We start from the raw sequence: 22,161 nt of genomic DNA, 5'->3' as shown, positions 1-22,161 counted from the left end.
CAAAGGTGACCAGAGGTGCCCGGCGGTGCCCGGCGGTGACAGTGGCCGCGCTCCGCTCCTGTTTACAGCGGTAACAGCCGTAACAACAACAGCGCCCCCCGCAGCCAATGGGAGGCCGCGGCGGGCGCGAGGCGGCGCCGCCGGCCAATGGGAGGTGCGCGGGGCGCTTGGGGGCGGGGCCGCGGCCGAGGGGGGCGGTTTCGGGGCGGGGCCGGCGGGGAGGGGGCGGGGCCAGCGGGGTCGCCCGGCGCGGCCGGGCTGTGTCGCTGCCGGGGACACTCCGGCCCGGGCCGTGCCACCCGTGCCACCCGCAGCCCACTGTGAGCAGGGACCCTGACAGCCAGCGGCACGTCCGGCCGCGAGAAAGCAAGGCTGAAACCGCGGAGGTTGTGTTTTTGTTGGTGGGGTTTGTGTTTTTAAAGGCACCTGCGAGCGGCCTGCTCCGTTTTTGCTGCTGGAAACCTCGTGTTTCTGTATTAAACTTAACCCAAATCCCTTAACTGCCGCTTGTGCTTAAGGGCACCTGATTTCTTTGCTGTTGCAAACACGCCCTTGCCATTGAGTCCCTGGTGGTTATTTCCTGTGTGCTTCCATCCCGTCTCAGTTTCCTCATGGATGTGCCCAGACGGAATTTTAAGAGGTAAAGACTGAAGGGGCGGGAGGGGGAATCAAAATATAGAACAAATCTCATGTGTTGCACCGTGCCTCCCTTGTCTTCCACCTGCAGATCAAGCCTGCCCACGGAGTCCAAACCCACTGGGTGGGTGTTTGGAAGGCACCCTGTTGCAGTGCTGAGAGGCAGCAGCTCTGACACAACCCTGCAGAACGCACCGCTTCCGCCCGCTCACGGCAAAGTCCATGTGTTTTTAATATATCCATGTATTTATACATGAATCAGGAATTCTGAGAAAGCTCTGCCTCACGCTAGCGACGTTTTATGCTGCCCAGGTATTGTCAACTGCTGCTTTCAACACGATTTTGAGAGCCTGATAGGGAATTTGACAGAAACTCAGACTGCGGGTGATTCCTTTGCCAGGTTCTTTTTTTTGGTCCCCTTTTGTGCAGTGTCATTTCTTTTGTGAGCAGTAAATGGTATTTCTGCTTTCTGCTTTTACCTGCTCAGTTCTGAGGGCAAAATTAGGTGGTCTTCCTGGTACCCCAGAGCCCCCCTTATTACTGCCTCCCCACCCTTTAATTTTGGATGTGCCCGTTGTCCCAGGTGCACTGCAGCCCTCCTGCAGAAGAGATGGGACCTCACACAAGACCTGTCAGTTTATCTGGGCACAAACACTTTCAGTGAATTGTGTCTTGCTCTCCCAGCTGCCTCCCAGAACAGCAGCAGTCAAAGAGTCAGATTTGCTCTCGCTCAGCTACCATACAGCTTTGAAATACAAAGGAAAAGGAGCAGGAAAAAAATGTCTCAGCGGGGTGTCGATGAGCTCGTGAAGGGTTTTGTGGAGTGCCACCAACGTGTAAAGAAAGAGGGAGTGGGCACTGGAAGGGGCTGTCCAGGGAGGTCCTGGAGTCCCTGTTGCAGGAGGTGTTTAAGAAAAGGCTGGATGTGGCACCAGGTGCCATGGTGTGGTTGACAAGCTGGTGTTCAGTGATAGCTGGGGCCTCACGCTCTCAAAGGTCTTTCCCAACCTAGCTGATTCTGCAATTCTGTATTTTGGGTGGTTTTTTAAAAATGTTCAGTTTTAAGACTGGAAGATTCAATTTTAATATGCCGATGTTTGTGTGGGTTTCTTTTATTGTTTCTAGGCTTTCTTCTGCCTGATGGCAGCGGTGATAAAGGAAAAGCCAGGAAGGGCGCAGTGCATCCTTAAAAACTTTATTGGAGTGGCACGGTGCAGACTGCAAGTACAGTCACGAGTCTAAATATCCCCAACTTCAGTCCCTGCGCCATCCCTGCCCGCAGCAGTGGGCGCTGCTGCCAGTGGCCTCCCTTTGCCAGCCCAGGGCAGAGCTGTGCACGTGTCAGGGTGTGCAGAAGGACATTCTGCAGGGCAGGCAGGCGGAGGAAAGCCCACGGAGGTGGTGGCAGCCCAGGGCTGCGGCAGCCGACCCGTGAGAGGAGCCTGGCCGTGCCTGTCCGCGCAGGGAACGGCAGAAATGGGGCTTTGCTCCCTGCAGCAACACCTTCTGCCCCATCCCTGCGTTCCCTGCTGGACTGCCAGGAACAGGAGGACTGGAAACAGTGCAAAATTAGATAAAAAGGAGCCCGCCCCTGGACCTGAGCTTTGATCGCTGCTGAGGCTCGTGCCCCTCCTTTCTTTCCCCACCCTATGTGTTGGTAGCTGTTACATTTGTAATTTTTCCAGTCCAGGAGACTCTTGAAATTATGAGATAACAGCACAGATACAATTGGAAATAATGGTAATAATAATTAAAAAAAAAAAAAAGTCCTGCCCTAGTGTGTTTTAACTACTGCTAAAGGCAGCATCCCAAATACCTGCTTGATGTCCAGACGTGCTGGAAGAAGCGGCTAATCCCCAGTTTCTCACTCTTTAGCCACCCCACAGCTGGCCTGCAGCTTCCCCCCAGGAACTGGCCTGAGCAGAAGGCTGCAGAGCCCAGCTGAGGGTAACTAAAGCTCACTATATTCCAGAATACTTAATGCATCCACTGCAACATTAAAAACTGCTAGCACATATGAACTCTTGAGAGATTTACAGGCACTATGTGAAGATTATGTGCAAAAGTCTGCAGATATTTTTTCTCTCTTTTTTTTTTTTTTTTGGCATAGCTCTTCATTGATGCAATATATTTCCTGCAAATAGAAAGCATTCTTTCCCCCTGAATGCTGAAGGGAATTACAAAAAAGTCAGACTGTGTGAGTCCTAATAAACTGAATTGCTGGGGGAAAGAAACAAACCTGAGTCTACTACCGGGAAAAAAGAAAAGATGAGGAAAAAGTCCAGCAAGTTTCACTGTACAAAAACCACCCAGAATAACTATGTGCTTTTGGCATCAGCTTTTGTTCTTCAGGCATAATCATCCACCCACAGAAAGAAGACGTTTTACATGATGCAGCAGGATCCTGCGCGGGGAGAAAACAAAACAAAAAAAATAAAGTCAGAATGCTAATCTTCAGTTAATTGGAAATAAAACTCACAACTCAAATCTGGGAATTGTGGGGACTAAGCCTCCAGATGGGTCCAGAGCAGAGGTAATATCCTAGGTCAGTATCCTAAAGGACAAGGTCAATATCCTAAAGATCAAAATCCCCAGCTGAGATGTGCTTGATCCTCATTACTCTGTGAAAATGTCATAGGGAAGCAGCATGTTACACCTTGGAATGCTTGGAATTCCACCAGCCTAAAGGAGTTTAGCTACATGAAGTAGTTCTGTACAAACTGAACGGATAAAGGGTGGGGAAAAAACTTCCCTGCCTGGGAACCCTGAAGTGCAAAGTCATCCCAAGCATTTTGATTTAGCAGCAGTTTTAACCATGTCTTGGTTTGCTTCAAGGACTGCTAGCAAAACTCAGCTTTAATTCACAAACATGAAATTGTTCTTTGTGGTAGCCCAGGGAACAGGGAAGAAGAAATCTCACCTGGTAAGGTTAACGTTTAGCTTGTTTTCTGCTTCTCAGATTTGCTGCTGGAGGACTGTCCCTTTGCCTAAAGAGAGGATGAGACAATGAGAAACTGAACCAAGCTGAAACCTGAAATCAGGCAGCGACGAGACACTCATCAGAGTCACAGTTCAGACATAAATACAAACTGCACCTGAAACACAGATAATTTGGCAAGAGTATTTGTGCCTCCTGCTGTGTACAAATATTTTCACCTCTTCACCATCAATTGCTTTCTTTCAGACAGAGTGGGTTGTGCCTGACCTCGTCATTCCCTGTTCCTAAACACCCTTTTACCCACACCAGTGATCAGGCCACAGCTCAGAACATCCTCCTGAAGAGAGATAAAGACACTCCTCAGTTTTACACTGGGAACTGCAAGTGAGTTCTGGGGTCTCAGAAAAGGCACCTGTGGTGATTTAATAATAACAACAACCAGAAACCCCATCACTGACATGCAAAATGTAAAATTCCCAGGGCAGATGTAATCATCTGATTCAGGCACCTGCTGCATGCATCCTCTGTGAGACCAACACGATGGAACGAGCTTCACCCTGACCTGAATCAATTTTCTCTACTTCTGGATAAAAAAAGCCAAACAACTCTTTTTACCTTCCCCTTGTCTCCCTTTTTCCCCCCCTTTTTTTGAATATAGAAACAGCTGCCTGCCTTTCCCCACCATGTTCATTCATACTTTTTTAATGAAAAGTATGTAGGTCTTCATTAATTTAAAAAAAAAAATTATCATAATAACTTGGGAACCTGGCTGGGGTTGTACTTTTAAATCACTTTTGGGATGCTGTTACTCAAAACTGTCCAGAAATGAGAAAAGTGGTGGGGAGGCAGCTACAGGCATGCAAAGTGGGACTCTTAGATCTACAAATCTGGGAAGGAGAAGCCTGTGGAGCATGCACTGAAGCCTCCCTCATAGGACAACACTCTGTCTGAAAGATACATATTTTTTTTTTGCCCCTGTTTATTGCCAATTTCTCTTGAAATAGGAAGGGGCCTTTCTCCTCTGTGCGTGTTTACAAAAAGGGATAAAATTCAACATATTGATGGAAAAATCCCCCCAAAATAACAACCCTGAACTGTAAGTCCAAAATCCATCTACCCCTCTTGTATGACTGTCCATACTACAATAAATGTGTTTGTACCGTTTTAGGGTCTCTGGGCTTTCCTTTCTCCTTTGAGCTTGGTTTAGTGGTCGTAGATTCCTTTCCACTTTTGTCCTACACTCCAAAGAAAAAAAATAATTACAGTTACAAGGAGAATGGAGCACTGGTGGTCTCCTCCTTCGACATCTGCCAAAACACAGTCTTTTGAATGGGTTTGGCAGCAACACAGGCCGTGCTGACAGGAGAGTGTATCAGAAGAACCTGGTAGAGGTGGGCAGATTTTGTATTTACTACCGAGCAGTAATGCTGCAGCAGCAGACTTAGCCCTGGGTTTCACGAGCAGATGAAGCAGCACTTGAAACACCAGTGGTCCTGTCTTCAGCTGCCTGAGGGTTCTGTGCTGAGGGAAGCTCCTGCGGGAAGCACTGCAGTGGCCAGAAGAGCTGTTTGGAAACAACTCTTTCCTCCCAGGAATACCGCTGGTTTGAACCTCAGTTTCAAAGCTGCTGCTCCTTTTCTCAATTGCAGGACCTCCCCAGTCCATGCCTTCTCCTTTCTTCTTGGCAACTCTACTGATTTCCCTAACACGTCTGAAAGTCTTTGCTGCTCCCTGCTTTTCTCTCTGCAAAACCCTCTTGTGCTGTGTCTCAGCTCCAGCCAACAACCATTGCTACCCAGTGCCTCCTGTAATTGAGCAAAGGTTCCTCTGCCTCTCTGCAGGTTTTGAACAGTTTCAAAAACTGTTCTTACTTCTCCAAGCCTGTCTAAAAGGCTGTAATTACCACAAACCTTCCTTCTTCCAAATACTGAGTACACAAAAATATATCCAACAATATTTAGTACAGCAAAATACATCCAACTTCCACTGCAGAAGTGACACAATCCCTGCATCTGGACAGGCTTCCTGTAAACCTAAAATGACCTACTGCAAAGAAAAGTGAGGAGTGAAAAACTGTTTATTTTGCAAGTTATTAGCAGAAAATGTCCTACCTTTGAGTGCTGGGGTGTAGCAGGAGCCTTTGCACAAGTATCAAAGTCACCTGATAAGGCATCAATAGCTGCACTGTCATCCGTAGGTTTCTGCAAAAATTTTAATTTTGAAGTCACAAAATGTGCAACCCAGCTTCCCGCAGTCAAATTAGTGGTTCAGGAATTTATGTCTGCTTTAATTAATTATCCCTTTTCCTAAAGAAAAGCACACCTGAACTCCACATACATGTTAGAGATATCTCTTTGAGGTTCCCAAGAGGCATGATTTCCTGAACATTCACAATGCAGTTGTACATGAAAACTGCATTTATTGTGAAGAATTACTCCTCAAAAAAATTTTACTGTCCACCACTGTTCCTGTTACTGCCTTCCTTTTGAGTATTTGCAGTTAACCACCCCTTAAGTCTACAGTGACACAACTTCGAAAAAAAATAATGAAAAGAACCACAGAATAAATATCATAAATATAAAAAAAACCAACCTCAGTAAACCCCATCACAAATGTTACCTTCTTTCCTTTGTGTTTCGTGTCATCCTTTGCTGTTGGCTTTGCCGGTTTACTCTTGGGAAGAAAAAAAAAAAGCAGATCCTCACTCGTTTTGAACCAGACAGATTAGTTTTAAAATCCAAGTATTTACATATGGCACTACTGGGTGTTCAGAGATTGCCAATTCTGCAATCATTTGCAGAATTCTGAATCATTGCACCATTCTGAATGGATTTCTTTAGTAGTTCAAAGTGATTTATTTGTTCAGACTGCCCAGTTGAAAAAGAAAAAAACCCAATAAAACAAGAACAAAACTTCTTTTTTTTTTTTTTTTTTCCTTTTGTTTCTTGACTTATAAGCATGTGAGGACAGAGCTACTCTCACTGAAGAATATTTCCATGTTTTACCCTAATATAAATACAGTATAGACACTCACTTATTCCACTTGTAATCCCAAAGAGGACAGACTGGCTCAGATAGACTCCATTTCCACTGTTGCAAATGAAAACTAAGGAAGTTTTTCCTTACCTGCTCACCTGACTCCAGAAGTTTCCGATAGTCAGGTGGGATTGTTTCATCCCTCTCTCCAAGCTTGTCTCTGTGTTCAGATTTAGCCTTTTCCTGAAAGTATTTAATTTTTTAAAAACTTTAACACCCTTGTTAGAAATAGTAGTAGCAATCAGTCAGAGGGCATTTCAGACTCAGGACAGATATCCTTTTCCACTTTAAAATTTTAAAACTCCTGAGAAAACCCTAATATATTCATTTCAGTATGAATTGTGTTTTACGCCTGAAAGTTTTTAAACTAAAAGTTTAAGTTTAAAGTTAAGTTTTAACTAAAAGTTTAAGTTTAAAGTTAAGTTTTAAAACTTCATTTATTTTTCAACTTATGCTGCTCTGATTTTTGGCAGCATACCAGGAACATGCCACACAGACCACCACAAGGAGGTTTTTAAGCAGACTGCTGAACAACAGTTTTGTCTTTCTTAATGCAGACATTTTAGGGATCTCTTTTCTTTTTTCTCCAGCTAAGATTCCATCCTAAACTTATTGATAGGCAGCATATGGTGGTTTTGTTTTTCCCCAGTAATGTACTTTACCTTAGCTATTTCAAATTACAATTTATTACTACTATTATGCAGAAATTTATTTTCTTGTTGGCAGAAGGGCCTTTTTAGGATTTTATGAAAGACTAAATGAAGACAAAACCAGCAGAAATGGGGAAATTTAATAATGTGCCTGATTAAGTGAACTTGTGGTTATAGAAGTCAAAGCTTGACAAAAAGAGGGCCAGAAAATCAATTTCAGAAACTGAGGCCCGAGAAGACACCTGAAAAATGATGAGAATAATGGCAATGAAAGGCATTGAATTAAAATTATTTCAAATCTCCCATAACATTTCAACACTTGCCCTCAAGGGGCTAAAATATATTAACCAAATCATCATTTTTCACAGAACACACAGGTAATCCAGATGACTGAAAAGTGGTTGATACACCTATACGTAAGAGCATGGACTTTTTTTCCTCCAATAACCTTACTCTTACAACATCTAAAATCCCAATGTCATATACTCCTGTGAGCATATGGGAACCATTTCAGATTGTGGGGATTTGGAGGGCTTTTTTTGTTGGTTTGGTTTATTCCCTCCCACCCCTCCTTCTTCCCAAATTGCTTAAGTATCAGAATGTCTTTTGTTACCTTCACTTTATCCACAACTGGTTTGTTCTCATCAGGGTCAGGCTCCCTCTGTCCCAGGGAATCAGACAGGAGATCCAAGGCTTCATCCATCTCTTTTCCTCCCTAACAAAGCAGAAACACATTTGTGAAAGCACATCTGCTGCAAAAATGATGTAATTCATCAATCTACTTTAAGTCCTGGCTAATGAGCTGTAGAACCTGAGTGAACAAAGAGCACTCCTGTTGTACTTGCAGTGTAGCACAATAGCTGGGGAAAAATACAGAATATTTCTGACCTGCATAAAACATAATTTCAAGAAGGGCTTATGGAATTATCTTGAATGGTTTTCTTTTTTTTTTTTTTTTTTTTTTTATAAGTAAGCCTAGCTGCTGTAATGAGAACAGATCTATGAAATAATTGGCAATTTTGTGGCAATTATTGTTTGGCAATTACCATGGATTTTGCAATTTTGTAGAGAATCTGGAAAGAAAAAAAAGCCCTTAAATCTAACACAGGCAGGAGAAGCTTTATATTCCCCTTCCAAACCAGGCTGGGAGCAGCAGGGGATGATCCCTCAGCATGAATCAAAATGTGTGAGCAACATTACAATAAAAACCAGGAAGGAAAGTTCCCCGGGTATTCAAAGGGGTCATGGTACTGCCTGTGGAACTCTGTTGAAAATGGAATGTCCACTCATTCTTTTTTTTCTCCATTTTTTTCCCCCCAAGGAGAACATTTTCCTTCCCTGAAATAGCTATTTTTAGCAATAAGTAATTAAATTCTGCAACAGTCCACACTGGTCACACTGTCCAGATCACACTGCTGCCTCTCCTCACTACTCAGCCCCTTGTTTTGGGGTAAGAGCTACAGGAGAGGTCTCTTACAGTGGCAGAAGGTGCAGGGGCAGCTGAGTGCACTGAGGAAACTGTAGCAGCAGAGATCACATCCGAGGAACTCGCAGGCTTGGCACCATCCTTGGATTTCTGGAAGAGCAAGGCACACAGGGGACCCAGAGGAAAACACTCATCAGACACAAAACCACATCCAAAACACAGCACCCACACAGCTGATTTCTAGGGTTTAATTTTCTTGAGGAGCTTTGCATATTTCAGATTGAAACACACCCCTCCACACACCCACTGTGCAACTGTTCCTCATCTCAGTTTGTTTTTCCATCTCAACCACTGGGTTAAACCTCACCTCATGACTCCAAGAGAGCTAAGATTTCACCAAGACATCAAATATTCCCAAAAAACCCTTTTAAAATTCTCAGCTGGAAAGCACTATTCATGCAAGCAACTGGTAAAAAGACAGGTCACATAACTAGTTTTTTGTTTGTTTGTTTTAAAGTCCTGCTCTTATATTAACTTACTGCAAGAAGTATTTAAATTTTTTTAGTTATTGGATTTCATTTAAGGAACTTTATATAAAGAAAACATAGAAAATGTCATGATTATTCAAACAACTTGAAAATAAAACCAGATTTCAGAAATCTAACATACTCACCTTTAGTACAGTTGATGTAGGTAATGGTCCAGGTGGTGATGGGGAACAGGAGAATCCTTCTGTCAAACCCTCTAAAAGGTCATTTTCACTCATAGGCTGCCATCGGAAAGAAAAAGAAGAAGATTGTAAGTCTCTTTATCTCTTAAAAAGTAAGCAGGTAACATATCCCATTTTTAAACTGAATACTGGTAGCCCTGCTGACATTTGGTAAGTAATGAATGGAACAGTTATTTGAAATCATCACTTTTTTTACCTGTGACTTCTCTTCTGGTTTTGGTAGGAGTGGTTTTCCATCTTTATCCTATAGAGAAAAAAATCCCTTGTGTTAACCCTTAAACAGCCATGCAATTCAAGCATCCTGGGAGCATTCTCTGAGCAACAGAAGGTGTTACAGGGGACAGGGACATAACCAGCAGCCTCTATGGCATCTACTGTTGCTACTCAAAATGCCACTTAAAACATCCAGGTCCTTGGGGTTTTCTTAACAGCTTTAACCAACCATAATTTAAGTATTTCTAAAATACCAGAAGCTACTGAAAGACTCCGGTGGACTGATCTCAGAATTATTAACCTGCAGGTACCTGCATCTAAACCACTTCTATGCCCATGCAGGCATCCAATGATAGATGACAGATATTTGTGGGAACTACAAACCGGAATTTCTCGGTATTATAAAAATGGCTGAACCAAATTATCAGTGCTTCAAAATTAAAAGGGAGTCTCAGTTTCACCCACAGGTTCTGAGGAATGAAAGGGAAGTAAAACTAAGCACATTAAATAAATTACTTTGGCTTCTGTTAATCTGTACTCTGGAGGAATTGTTTCTTCTTCTTCACCCAGTTTTTTGTGTTGTTCCTTTTTGGTTTTCTCCTGTGAAGGAAAAGTAGGAATCACAGTAAGAGAAACAACTACCCATAGAAATTCACATGAGCAAGCTTCCAGCCTTCAGTCCTCTGATTCTAATTGGTCTTTCTCATTCAATCCAACCACTAGATACAAATCTCATCAAAGTTAAAAGAAAGCATTTTCTCTTGAGAAAGCCTTAATTCCCCTGCCTGTTTCTTCCTCTGTGTATCAGAAGTAGCTCTATCTATTTCAGTGAAGCTAGCAGAAGTGAATAGACAAGGTCAGTGAATAGACAAGGGTGGACCAAAATCAAAAATATCTGAGTCTTAATTCCTGACATTTTTGCAAATTCACTCAACAGCTGCCTGGGCTGCATGCTAAGGAAGGCTGAAGAGAGAAATCAGTGGCCACTTCAAAAATTATTATCCCCATACAAGTTATGCTGGGAAAATGCCAGCTAAGAGAAGCGACTAAAGCCAATTCTGGGAACTGCTGCTTGACAAAATTCCAGCCACTAGAAGGGCTGTTTCTGACTCCAGCCAATTCCATCTGGTTTAGGGTGGCATATGGGGGCATCCAGACTGTGCCTATGAATGGCATTCCCTTGGACAGGATTTTAGTGGTTTACTTATGGCTCCCTATTTAAATACATAAATCCCAAAAGTTTTGTGCGTAATTCCAAATTTAAACCCCTCATCATAAAGTTGGTTCCTTCAGAAAAAAGACTATACTGTGTGCTACTCCTGATGTGCATCTTAATTCTGCTTCAGTTCAGCAGGACACAACAATACACAGTTTTCAGAAACTGAGGGAACTACTGCAGTGCAATCGTCAGAATTATTAGGAAAGTGTACTCATTGTGCTTAAGTCCTACTAGTACTTCCTAAGCAGAACAGAACTTTCAACAGTACATTTTGTTTGTAAAAAAAGTGAAAACATAATGCCTACTTTGTTTGTGACCTGAGGAAATGGAGTAACGCTGAAGGTAATTACATTAACAGTCTATTTTGTGAGGTCTGATTTTTTTCTCTACCTTAACTTTGTCCACAGCAGGCTTTTTCTCATCTGGATCAGGCTCCCTCTTTCCTAGGCTACTGGACAAGGCTTCTAGTGCTTCATCTGACACAGGACCAACCTGCATGGGTGTTGATACAGGAAAAAAACAATTCTTAGTTTGAAGAAACCTGGTTTTGTCTTCTCCTGCAGTCCCTATTAGGTTCAGAAACAGCATCCCCTTTAGGGCAGTAAGAGCACAGGACACCACAAAACTATCAGTTTGGCTTCCTCTCTGAGGAAGGTTACTGACCATTCAGTTTTTGACAGGGAGTTTTTATGGGTTTTTTTTGGTTGTTTGTTTTTTGTTGTTGTTGTTGTTGTTTTGTGGGGTTTGTTTGTTTTTGTTTGTTTTTTTTTTCTTTGTGAACCACTCAGCCTTTGTGGGTTACCGTGATGGAGGAAGAACATGCAATACTGAAATGAGCATCCTGACAACATGCTCTGCCATTCCATAATGAAACACTGAGTTCTGCTTCAGCTCCAGCTGAAGGGGTTCCTCTACTTACTGAAGGCACAGGAGCTGCAGACTGCACAGTGCAAGCTGTGGCACGGGGGACCACCTTATCCTCAGTAGCTTTTGCAGACACAGCAGCTGATTGCTTCTGAAACAGAACAATTTAGACTGTGTTTTAGTGAATAGGCTTAGAAAACATAAAATGTGCCCGTTAAATGGCTTATTTTTTTTCTAAATACAGTACTAAATGAGAAAGGAAAGTCTAAATTTAAAGGCTGAAGATGCTCAATGAAGAGCTGAGTGCCAATACTGCATGTTCCACTAAAGGCAGTGGGAAGGGTAAAACAGGAAGAGAAGAAAATGGGTTTTATTGAAAGAACACTACCACTACCCAGTCTTAGCAAAACTGTCAGTGTCATCTTCTCCAGTGAACCAGAAGGACTTACTTTGGATATGTTGCTGGGCTTTGGTGCTTTGGCTTGTACTACAGGCTGTGCAGGGCAGGCAAAGTCCTTTGAAAACTCATCAACAAGATCAGATTCACTCATAGGCTGCAAAAAAACAAAAACAAAAACAAACAAACAAAAAGACGTGACACAGGTGACTCACTGCCTCTTTTTAATTTACTTTTTCAAGAACTGTATTTCAGCTACTCATAAAGCAGGAAAAAATCTGTAGTTTACACTGAAGTAACCTTTCACAATTATGTGCAACAAAACAGAATTAATTTTGCAGTGCATAAAATTAAGAAAAACACACTTCAGAGTGAAGTTTCTTTGTTATCATAGGTCAATATAATGTAGAGAATTGTACATATAATATAAAACAGAATATAGAGACCAGATATATAATGGTCAAGACAAGGCTACTGAAAAGGAAAATACAATGTCTTAATTAGGAAGAAAATGCTAATATTTACTAGCAAAACCGGAGTTCCCTGGAAGTTCCCTTAGCCTGTCCACTGACTGCTGACACTCACTTGTTTTCACTGTGTGTGTTTTGGTGAATAAAAATCCAGTTTTAGTTTCCTGCTGTTTGTGATATATTTCAATCTACTGACGGTATGTGAACTAGGCCTCTGCAATCCACAATCCATATATCCCTACATCCATACACCTGAAGCTCCTGGGATCCTCAAAATTACTGTTCAAAGCTAAATGTTTAAATCTCTGCTAGCAGTGATGGCCATTCACCTGCTTCATGGAACTTAACAGCTTAGGGACAGACTCATAATGCATAAAATGACATTTCTGAGAGAGAAATCCCTCCCTCATTCCCTTTCCCTAATTCTTCATCAAGTGTCTCAACACATAAGGCCCCACTTTTCATATTGCCTGAAGTCCTCGTTCAGACGCTGAATAAGAAAAGGCATTTAGGACTAAATTTTATTCACTAAGAGTAATGCCACTGCTGAAGGCTACACAGAGTCGAGGCCCAAAAAAAGACAAACACAAGCTGAAATCCTGAGGGAAGGACTTTGCCTTCACCAGAAATCATGGAAGAGCAGCAAGTGGCTGATGGTTCCCAGCTGTTAACACAGCTTCTCCAATTTTGCTGATTTTGGTTTCACTGCTCTCAATATTAGTGGTGATCCCCTGGCAGCAGGGCCTAGTTCCCCCCACAGCAGAGCTGTTCCCTTTTTCTCCTCATAACAGGCCTGGCAGGAGCTCCCTTCTGTCCAGCTCTCAAACATCCACCACTCATGACAATCACACGTCTGAGTCCTAAAATAATAATTTTTAGAGACCAGAAGTCTTTTTTTCCCAGCACTTTGCCCATACTTTAACTCCAAGCTTCAGATTTCTGCCCAGAAGGCACTCGAGCAGGTCCTGACCTTCACGCTAGTTTCAGGAGAGCAGAGATTTCCTGTGCTTTTCCAAATTCTGGCAGCACTCCTCAGCTTACAAAGTGGAGCCCTCAGTTTCTTCAGTGCACAGTCCCTTTGCTTTCTTCCTGTGCCTTTAAAATTAGTATTTACAACTGTCTCTTTCAGTATTTTAACCGTCTCTTACACTTTCTAGGCCACGATGGATACTCTTTACAAAGTCCAGGTTGTTCTTTGTGATCAGGAAAATGTGCACAGCAGCTTTTTCTCCTTCTTTCCAGGAGGAAATATTCCTTTATATAAAGGAATATTCCTTTATATTTGATCACTAGCAAGAGGAAACTGTCAAGAAAATAAAAGATTTTCCTGCTTCACCTCTCTCTATCCTTAACAGCTCTAACACACCTCTATAGAATACTTTGTACAAACTCCCCACACAGCCTTTTTTTGAGTAAACAGTGATTTTTGTAAATCTCTCCTGTCTTGAACTCTCTAAACCTTCTTATTATATGAGCTCTTCATTCACAGACAAGTGAATTTCAATAAAACCAACTTCCACCTGACGCTTCTGACCAGCAGATTTTGTGCAAGGAAGTAAAACACACAAGCAGACCAAGAGACTTACATCATGGTACAGAGAGAAGTGATGACAGAGAGGGAGAAAACAGGATATCTAGCCACACTCCTACAATATTGTCAGTATTCTAACCTTTGGTTTTTCTTCAGGCTTCGGCAATATTGGTTTTCCATCTTTGTCCTAAAAGGAAATTAAGTATTATTGACATTTTTCTATTGTTACAAGAAGTGCCATACTCTATAAACACCAGCAAAATAAGGTAAATTACATACTCAAGAATTAATCAGTGACAGGAATTCCCCTAAATGGGGATTTTTTTTACATGGCCAGATATGTAGATCAAAAAAGCAAATGGGATGTCAGCACATTACAAAAGACCAAAAAGTGTTCTGCTGTTGTTTTGGTTACCTTTGAATAAATCTCCGTAATTTTGGTTGACAATCCAAAAAACAAAAACAAACCAAAAATGTGCAAATTTTCCACCATTTTACATCAGTGTTTCAAGGTTACATTACAAAGTGATACCAAAGAGCACTCCTACAAAAGGATGGATTTTACAAGGCTGAGATTTAATGTCAGAAACACAAAATGTCTCTCTTGGCGAAGGAATGGGTGACTTTGCCATTTGAGATTACTCATCTCATGGATGAGATGAGATCTTTGCCCAGAGTGCCTGGAAAAAAAAGTGATGCCCACAAAGGAAGAGGAGGAAACAAGAAGTACAGGAATCACCAAGGAGAAAGCCAGTGATTAAATACTAGTTTAGTTTTCCCCATGTTCTTTCCTGCTCTGTAATGAAAGAAAGTGTCAGGCACAGTGCCCTGCCTACAAAGCAATGGAAATATAAAAAACTTACCAACTCTGGTGTTAACCTGTACTCTGGAGGTATTGTATCATCACGCTCTCCAGCCTTTTGTTCCTTTTTTTCTTTGGCTTTTGCCTTGAAACGAAAAAAAAAACATTAAAGAAACAAAACCAATTAAAGGAAATCAAAATAAAAGCTCCAAGTACGCAACTTCACTATCAGGATTCTTCTGCCTACTGTGCACGAAAGGACTGGCATCAGACGAAATTATTCTGTGTAGCAAGAGACTAAAATCCCTCAATTTATTCCTGTCAAATGTCTGCGGTAATATCATAATGGTTTAAGATTCAACACCATATGTGAATATGGCTAAATTATTTTAAATCCTAAAAAACTCTAGACAGTATTCAGGGATCTTTGTGGCAGGCACTTATAGAATTTTGATGTGTACAAAACTGTCAGGTTTTCTTGTACTTCAGCAGGGCAGGCAAAGTCTGCCCTGGCTCTGATTACAGAGCCCATAATTCTGTGTCTTTTTCCATCACTGGCACCAAAACAAAGCTTTTAATTCTCTGGGCCTCCTTAATGAAGAAATGCATCTGCTAAGTTATCTGAAAGCCCAGACTGACTAAATCTGCAATACAAGAAGCTCTTTTAAAGTCAAAATTTATCTCAGTAGCAGAAGATTTTTTTACTATTTCCCTGTTGTTTGCTTGGTCTGAGCTATAAGTGAAGACAGGGAAAAAACTGCTCTAACTATTGTTATAGACAGAGTTTGCAAAACTAAACAAGTTAAAGCTTAACATGCAAACACAGGGTAACTGTTTAAATTCTAACTGTTGGGGAAAAACAAAGCTCTCAAAAGACAGTGAAGGCAAGACTCAAATTAGAAGGATAATGGAGTTTGATGGAAAAAGGAGCACACACACTGGAAGTCAAAAATCAAACAGCAAATATGTGCAAAATGAAAGCTTCCTATAAATTGTATCGAGTGCTGGGGCAAAAAAAAAAACTAAAACAGAGCTGTATCTACCCATGAATGTATGTATGTATATATGTATGTTTGCTTGTATAAGCAAACAAATTACATACTCATAATTTTCCAGACCACCTTACTGTGTTCTACTCTACCTGCATCCACTTGGGATTCTGAATGTTTTTCATTTTCTTAATCACTGAAGACTCACACATTCCTTAGGCCTTTGATATCAAAGTCACTTTTTTGTTATTTTACATATTTGTCCAGTGTCTAACAAAGAGAACTCGGGATTCCACAGCCAGGGTAAAAAGGAGTGAGGTGTTACCTCTGACACCTCTACAATAGGGGTAGGATCTTCTTTAGGTTCAGGTTCAGGTCCTCCAAGAGTATCAAGAAGAGCATCCATTGCATCATCTTTAATTTCCTGTATTTTAAGAAAATGTGCAAACCACTTTGTAATTTCTTTAAACTGGCGTGGGTTTTTACCTTAAGTGTATTTATATTGTATATGAAGAAAACAGCCAGCACCAGATTGGTCATTTTGGTTTGGCTTTACCCAATTAACACCAAATTACATGACAGAATTAGCACAGCTTTAGTCAGACACGAGGCTTTTCTTAAGGAGAGAATGTAAAAAAAAAAAAAAAAAAAGGAAAGGAAGTAAAAAAAAAAAACAAAACCCAAAACCACAGTGTTGCAATGTCATCTAACAAAATTCTCAAATGCTTTGACTTGGCAAAGTTACACTTGCTTCATTCAGAGGGAAAAAACAGAAAGTTCATAAAACATGAGAAAGTTACATCATATCCAAGGTTTAAACACAGATCACAGAGCTAAGAAAATGTTCATACAAGTATTTCTACTCTACTTCCTCTAGTGAGAAGAACCACAGTTATTCCTCAAAATCCAGAAGGAAAATCATCTGATACACTAAAGTAAGATCTTTAAGGCACAGTGGAATCTGGGCAATGGCCTTTCTTGTTATTCCTGTATTTTCTATAATAAAGAGGATTTACAATTGAAAATGAGAAGGATGAGCATCTTTATGAGAACAAACACACATAACAGCAGCATATGCCTGTAAATTTTAATTATAAGATAACCAGTGAAAGAAGGATTATGTGTACCTCTTTTGATTTTGTTTTCTTCTCCTTAGGAGGAACTGAGGTCTTAACTGAACTTGCTGCTTGTGCTTGCACAATTTCTCCTTCTTTATTAGGTTTCTGCGAGTGACATAAAATTACAGGCAAATTTGAAAATATAGAAAAGAAGCAGGAAACTGTATCTAGTTTAAAATGAAATATTATGATAACAGCGTCAATTTTTTCCACACAATAAAGGCATGCAGTGGCAAGGAAAGTGTCAATACCTCTGTCAGACTTGTCTCCTTCTCCTGAGCAGAAGCAGCACTACAGGTGAAGTCAGATGACAGGGCCTCGGCAAGCTCATCATCCGTCATTGGCTTCTGAGCAAGGAATTGCAAACCAAGTTATGATCATGAGAAACTTCAAATATCATCACGAGTCGAGCTCAGTTCATAGCCTGAGTGTGTCCCACAGTTACTCACACAGTGACCTCACTGGCACAAGTTCCTGACACAACAAAAAACAAAGGTGCTTGCCCCCACTGGTTGATTCATGTCTCAGATAAGCTTTTATTTTTAGAATGTCAAACTTCCCAACCAGCAAAATTATCCTGGCTGACAGAAATCTCTAGCCAACTGTAGAAATACAAGTAGTCTTTGCTGAAGGCATTACAGAGAGACTCTTGCTTGCACAGTATTTCTCCCCTTTGTAATTTGTGTGGCCTATATTTCTGTAAGGATTTATTTGACTCATTTCAGCTTTAGCATTGTGAAAATTCCTACTGCTTCATTAAAAACATCTGTGCCAAGCTCTATTTATTTTTATCAATAGCTAGGTTATTTAGCAGCCCTCATCCACCTCCCATTGCCTGGGACTTTTGGAGAACAGGCAACATTTATATTTTCCTAGGAATTCAATGATAACTGGTTTATTTTCACCTGGGTTACTTTCACCTTCCAGTATATTAAAAAAAAAAAGTCTTACTTCATCTTGCTCATTTGGTTTCGTTGGGACCACGTCTTTGCCATATCCTTTGCTCTAAAGTGAGAATTAATTTTGTAGTAAATGGGAAGCAGAAATATCCAATATTACAGAAAACACACGTGAAGAATGTATTAATTTTTAATTCTCTCACCTTCAACAGTTTAACATACTCTGGAGGGAGACTACCTTCCCGTTTGCCCATTTCTTCCAAGTATCTGGAATATATATCTTCCTGTGAAAATAATGCACATATTAATGTTTGTGTACTGCTCTTTACTGAAATAAATTTCTGACAGAGCCACCTACAGTGGTACCACCAAAAAGAAAATGCAAATATTGACTAGGACACTCTATAGTGTCTTTCAGTACCTATTGTCATGCACATGCCTCCTCACCTGCTTCAACAGTGCTCATCATTCAGCAGAACATTCCCAGATTCCTAATGAAAGCCATTTTACTGTCTCAGACCACAGGATGTATTGCTGAACCTAGATTGCTTTTTAAATATTTATGTATTGCAAAATTTTTGTCATGTTTTACTGAGCCACTAAGCTCGTAATCTAATACTTTTTACATGATTCTCCCATTCAAACTCAAAGTTATGCATTCTTCAACAAATTCCCAAAACTGTGTCGTTTCTATATTAAAAAAATCAACATTAATCTGTAACTGTGCGCACTCTGTTTTAACTCTTCACAGATCACAGGTACAAGTCCTGGATCAACACAGTAATGAGCAACTACAGATGTAATTTAGGGATGAATCTTCTAAAAAAATAAGAATGTGAAGTGTAGAATACCGTAATTTCCGGGCCAGTGTAAACAGGAGTAGTAGGCACATCCTCCTCAGGTCCACCAAGGGTATCTATTAGGCTATCAAGTGCTGACTCATCCATACCAGCCTAAAAAAATAAGCAAACCATTATGGAAGTTACCAAGGTGTACACATGGGGAAAAAAAAAAACCCTGAAGCATCTGGTGAATCTGTAGAATACTCCTAGAAACCAACCTAAAAGCTTTCTTTCCGCAGGATATGTACTTGCCAAATTTTTCAGTGAGAATGGTTCTAAACTCAATTCTCCAGTGTCATTAACAAGGTATTTTGTATTTGTGTCTCAGTGGATACACATATATATTCAAATACAACTGACGATAGGGAGTAACTGGTTTTAAGCTTGTATAATTTTAAGCTAGCTTCCAAAGAAGTCCTATTTAACAAAACACAAATGACACACCAGTTGTTTTTCACCTCTTCCTGCAGATGGCCCTCCACCATCACACATACACTGAGGATGTATCAGTACTTCAGCAGTTACGCATTCATTTTTTTTTCCTGAAACCAAAGTATTTCAGAGAGAGAAGCACCCTCTGAGGCATTATTACAAGGGAACCCTTTGTCTGGGGCTATGTTTACTAACCTCAGTACTTGATTTGTCAGCAGCAGCAACCACACTTGCACCAGCTGTGCCTGTTCCAGCAGCTGCACCAGTCACTGTTGACATCTCCTTGGACTTTTGCTGGAGAAGAAAATGAACAGATAGTTTATCACAATGTTAAAAGAGAGACAAAACAAAGTAAAACATCCAGTGCTGAGGCTGTGCGCAGTGTTTCGGACTCAGCAACTGGCTGGTGCAAACGCATAGCACCCAGATGCTTGGGCAGAGTGAGCTACCACCATAAAAGCTCTGTTTCCAGTGAGATTCTGCTGTGGGAAAGAAAGCTTTCTATTTTAAACACTCTACCTCCTTCTTTTATTCTGCCAGTGAAAGAAATCTGCAGGGCAGGAAAGACTTTCAGGCCCTTTCCAAGTCTTTTTGCAAAGCTGTCATTTACTTCTGGCAGCTCTCAATGCACCATTAAACTACGGCAGCAAAAGGTGCTCAAGCAGGTGGGGTGAAAACTGCTGCAGGCAGGGAGGTGGAGAGGCAACACCACCACGCAAAATGCAGACTTCTGCACTACTGACAGTGCCATTTACTGCCAAAAATATGTGTGTTGTAGCAGAGCTGCAGGAGCCCTTCATGTTACCCCGGCCTTGTCACCAGACACGTGCACCCCAGCAGACCAAAACATCCACATCCTGAAGCATGCCACCACATGCTTTTCCTTCACATTTTTTCTCTATTTACCCCATGGAAATGATCCCTCCCCAGCTTTTTTCCCCAGCCTTCCTCACTTTAGTTTTTTTTGGAGCCTTGCACCCAGGGCTGACCTGCTACATTTGGAGAGAGCACTGCAGTGAGGGGGCAAGGGCCTGACAAAGAACCAGTGACAGATGTGAGGCTACAAACTTTAAAAAAAAAACAAACAAACTGAGAGAAAAACAAAACAGAAGAGACTCAAACACACAGAAAAAGGCCTAAAACTGTGAGGTTCTTACTGTTATTTCCTTGGCCAAAAGCTTAACTACAGTTATTTCTGGGGGCCCAAAAGTCTCACTTGACAATACTCAGCTAAACAATCCATATTGACGTGGATTCCTAACACTCTCTCAATAAAACAATAAAAATTAGTTGAAATAATAAGAACTGGTTGTGTTTCTACGATACCTTTGCTGTCTCTGTGGAGGTTGCTGGTGGAGGCTGGCCAGCCTGAGTTGTAGTTACTTTTCCTGTGTCATTTGGTTTAGAAGCTGCTGTCACAGTAGGTGGGGTTTGGTTTTTTCCCTGTGTAGAGATAAACTATTATCACTAGATACGGAGGGCTGGCTTTTTGTTTCTTTCAAACTATTTTTTTTAAATGTAAGACAGAAGTAAAATACCAGAAAAAACCCTCATTAAAAAATTCAAAGAGAGATAGAGAGATAGAGAGAGAGGTAGAAATTATACAACTTACATCACTGGGTTCCTTTTGCTTCTCTTCAGACAGCTGTTTATTTTGAGAGTCTGTTGGCTGTCATAAAATAAAATATTGAGATAATTTACCATTTCCACCACTCACTGCTACAGAACATGATGCATGCTAGTCCAAACAAGCACAAGACAGAACTAAAGATGGTTAAGAGGACACTTCTTGGAGTGTTCTGAAGTTTATACACAAATATGTCACTGGACACTCACCAGTTTCATGTGACACAGAAATAGCCAAGAGTTCAGCCTCTTTTTTCAAAGTTAGTAAAAGACCAAAGTGCAGCAGCTCTGCAAAGGTGAAAGGTAGGTATTTACCTTGTCTGACTGGGTGTTTTTTTCAGTTCCTGCTTTGGTTGTTGGTGCGGACTGAAATATAAACAACATTTATGCAGAGATTAATATGCATGGTTATTTGCAGAGGATCAGATTATGTAAAGGAGACGATCAGACAGGTTCACACTTGTCAGCACACATGCTGTCTAATTACTACATGCTAATCTTGCAGTTCACAACATCCTTACACAGGCTGCCAGTGATTTAAGAGCACTCAAATGTGTGCAAACATCCACACACAAACACACTCATTCCTCACGTGGGGGATTGACAGGGAAAGACGTTAAAATATAGTAACCAGTTTGACACCAAACCCAAATTGCCAATAGCAGTTTCTGAAATAGCCTCAAATATTATTTGTATTATATGGATTAAATGAATTATTTTTTCACTAATTTATCAATAAAATAATTATAATTGCAAAGTAAGTAATTACAAAAATGATGGGATAGGCATTAATTACATAGATTCAACAGCACATACATAGGGTGGGATATGCTCAGTTAATATCCTTATACTACACAGCAGAAATTTTGTATTTTTTCTTTCCTCTGTAACCTCCTAATGCTCTTATTTTACAACAGAGCTGGACAACCTGGCTAGGATAATATTACATGACTGCACTTCCAGGGTTTACACCTGAAAACCTTCTGCAGCCATGCCACAAAACCAGTTCCTGTGATTCACCCAGTTAAAGTGCAGTAAGCAATAAATTACAACAGGAAGAACTAAAAATGAAAAAAATGTAGAATTGTTATGTCTGTTAAGAAGAGAGAAACCCAGCCTCCTCAGCATATTTTTTCTTCCTATTTTTTCTTGCTGCTTCAGCTGCACTATGAGCAACACAGAATGAGTCTTTCATCTGCCAAACATTTATTACCACTTAAAATCACCCAGCTTCCGTTTTCTGGCTGACCACACAGAGAAATTTGCCAAGTTTGTTTACATTTTGTTACGCAAGTATTCACACCCCCACACTGAACTGCAGACACTTGGCTGGGAAATCCTGA

General features: G+C 41.0%; 1 protein-coding gene and 1 long non-coding RNA gene across 9 annotated transcripts in view; one reads left to right on the top strand and one right to left on the bottom strand.

Moving 5' to 3' along the window:
- Positions 1 to 233: 233 nt before the first annotated feature.
- Positions 234 to 4,738, top strand: LOC119695535. The gene is made up of 4 exons (XR_005255242.1): positions 234 to 640; positions 728 to 948; positions 1,762 to 3,181; positions 3,596 to 4,738. It is a non-coding gene; the product is annotated as an uncharacterized LOC119695535 (long non-coding RNA).
- Positions 2,724 to 22,161, bottom strand: part of CAST (calpastatin) — a 50,373-nt gene continuing 30,935 nt past the window's right edge. For 7 of the 8 annotated variants that reach the window (XM_038124251.1, XM_038124249.1, XM_038124250.1 and 4 more), the window contains 26 exons: positions 21,134 to 21,184; positions 20,805 to 20,861; positions 20,519 to 20,635; positions 19,388 to 19,486; positions 18,770 to 18,871; positions 18,122 to 18,202; positions 17,971 to 18,024; positions 17,271 to 17,366; positions 17,029 to 17,124; positions 16,227 to 16,325; positions 14,974 to 15,057; positions 14,250 to 14,297; positions 12,162 to 12,266; positions 11,768 to 11,863; positions 11,239 to 11,340; positions 10,146 to 10,229; positions 9,613 to 9,660; positions 9,360 to 9,455; positions 8,738 to 8,836; positions 7,874 to 7,975; positions 6,701 to 6,793; positions 6,194 to 6,247; positions 5,686 to 5,775; positions 4,735 to 4,814; positions 3,557 to 3,623; positions 2,724 to 3,040 (listed from right to left, as the gene is read on the bottom strand). In XM_038124251.1, the coding sequence (XP_037980179.1) occupies positions 3,566 to 3,623; positions 4,735 to 4,814; positions 5,686 to 5,775; positions 6,194 to 6,247; positions 6,701 to 6,793; positions 7,874 to 7,975; positions 8,738 to 8,836; positions 9,360 to 9,455; positions 9,613 to 9,660; positions 10,146 to 10,229; positions 11,239 to 11,340; positions 11,768 to 11,863; positions 12,162 to 12,266; positions 14,250 to 14,297; positions 14,974 to 15,057; positions 16,227 to 16,325; positions 17,029 to 17,124; positions 17,271 to 17,366; positions 17,971 to 18,024; positions 18,122 to 18,202; positions 18,770 to 18,871; positions 19,388 to 19,486; positions 20,519 to 20,635; positions 20,805 to 20,861; positions 21,134 to 21,184 (2,091 nt within the window). In that variant the 3' untranslated portion in view covers positions 2,724 to 3,040; positions 3,557 to 3,565. The remainder of the gene's footprint in view (positions 3,041 to 3,556; positions 3,624 to 4,734; positions 4,815 to 5,685; positions 5,776 to 6,193; positions 6,248 to 6,700; positions 6,794 to 7,873; positions 7,976 to 8,737; positions 8,837 to 9,359; positions 9,456 to 9,612; positions 9,661 to 10,145; positions 10,230 to 11,238; positions 11,341 to 11,767; positions 11,864 to 12,161; positions 12,267 to 14,249; positions 14,298 to 14,973; positions 15,058 to 16,226; positions 16,326 to 17,028; positions 17,125 to 17,270; positions 17,367 to 17,970; positions 18,025 to 18,121; positions 18,203 to 18,769; positions 18,872 to 19,387; positions 19,487 to 20,518; positions 20,636 to 20,804; positions 20,862 to 21,133; positions 21,185 to 22,161) is intronic. The other variant, XM_038124248.1, reaches the window with a different exon arrangement.

This window comes from Motacilla alba, chromosome Z (assembly GCF_015832195.1).
Source record: "Motacilla alba alba isolate MOTALB_02 chromosome Z, Motacilla_alba_V1.0_pri, whole genome shotgun sequence".
Classification (NCBI taxonomy): Eukaryota; Metazoa; Chordata; class Aves; order Passeriformes; family Motacillidae; genus Motacilla; species Motacilla alba.
This window is presented reverse-complemented; position numbering and strand designations above follow the sequence as displayed.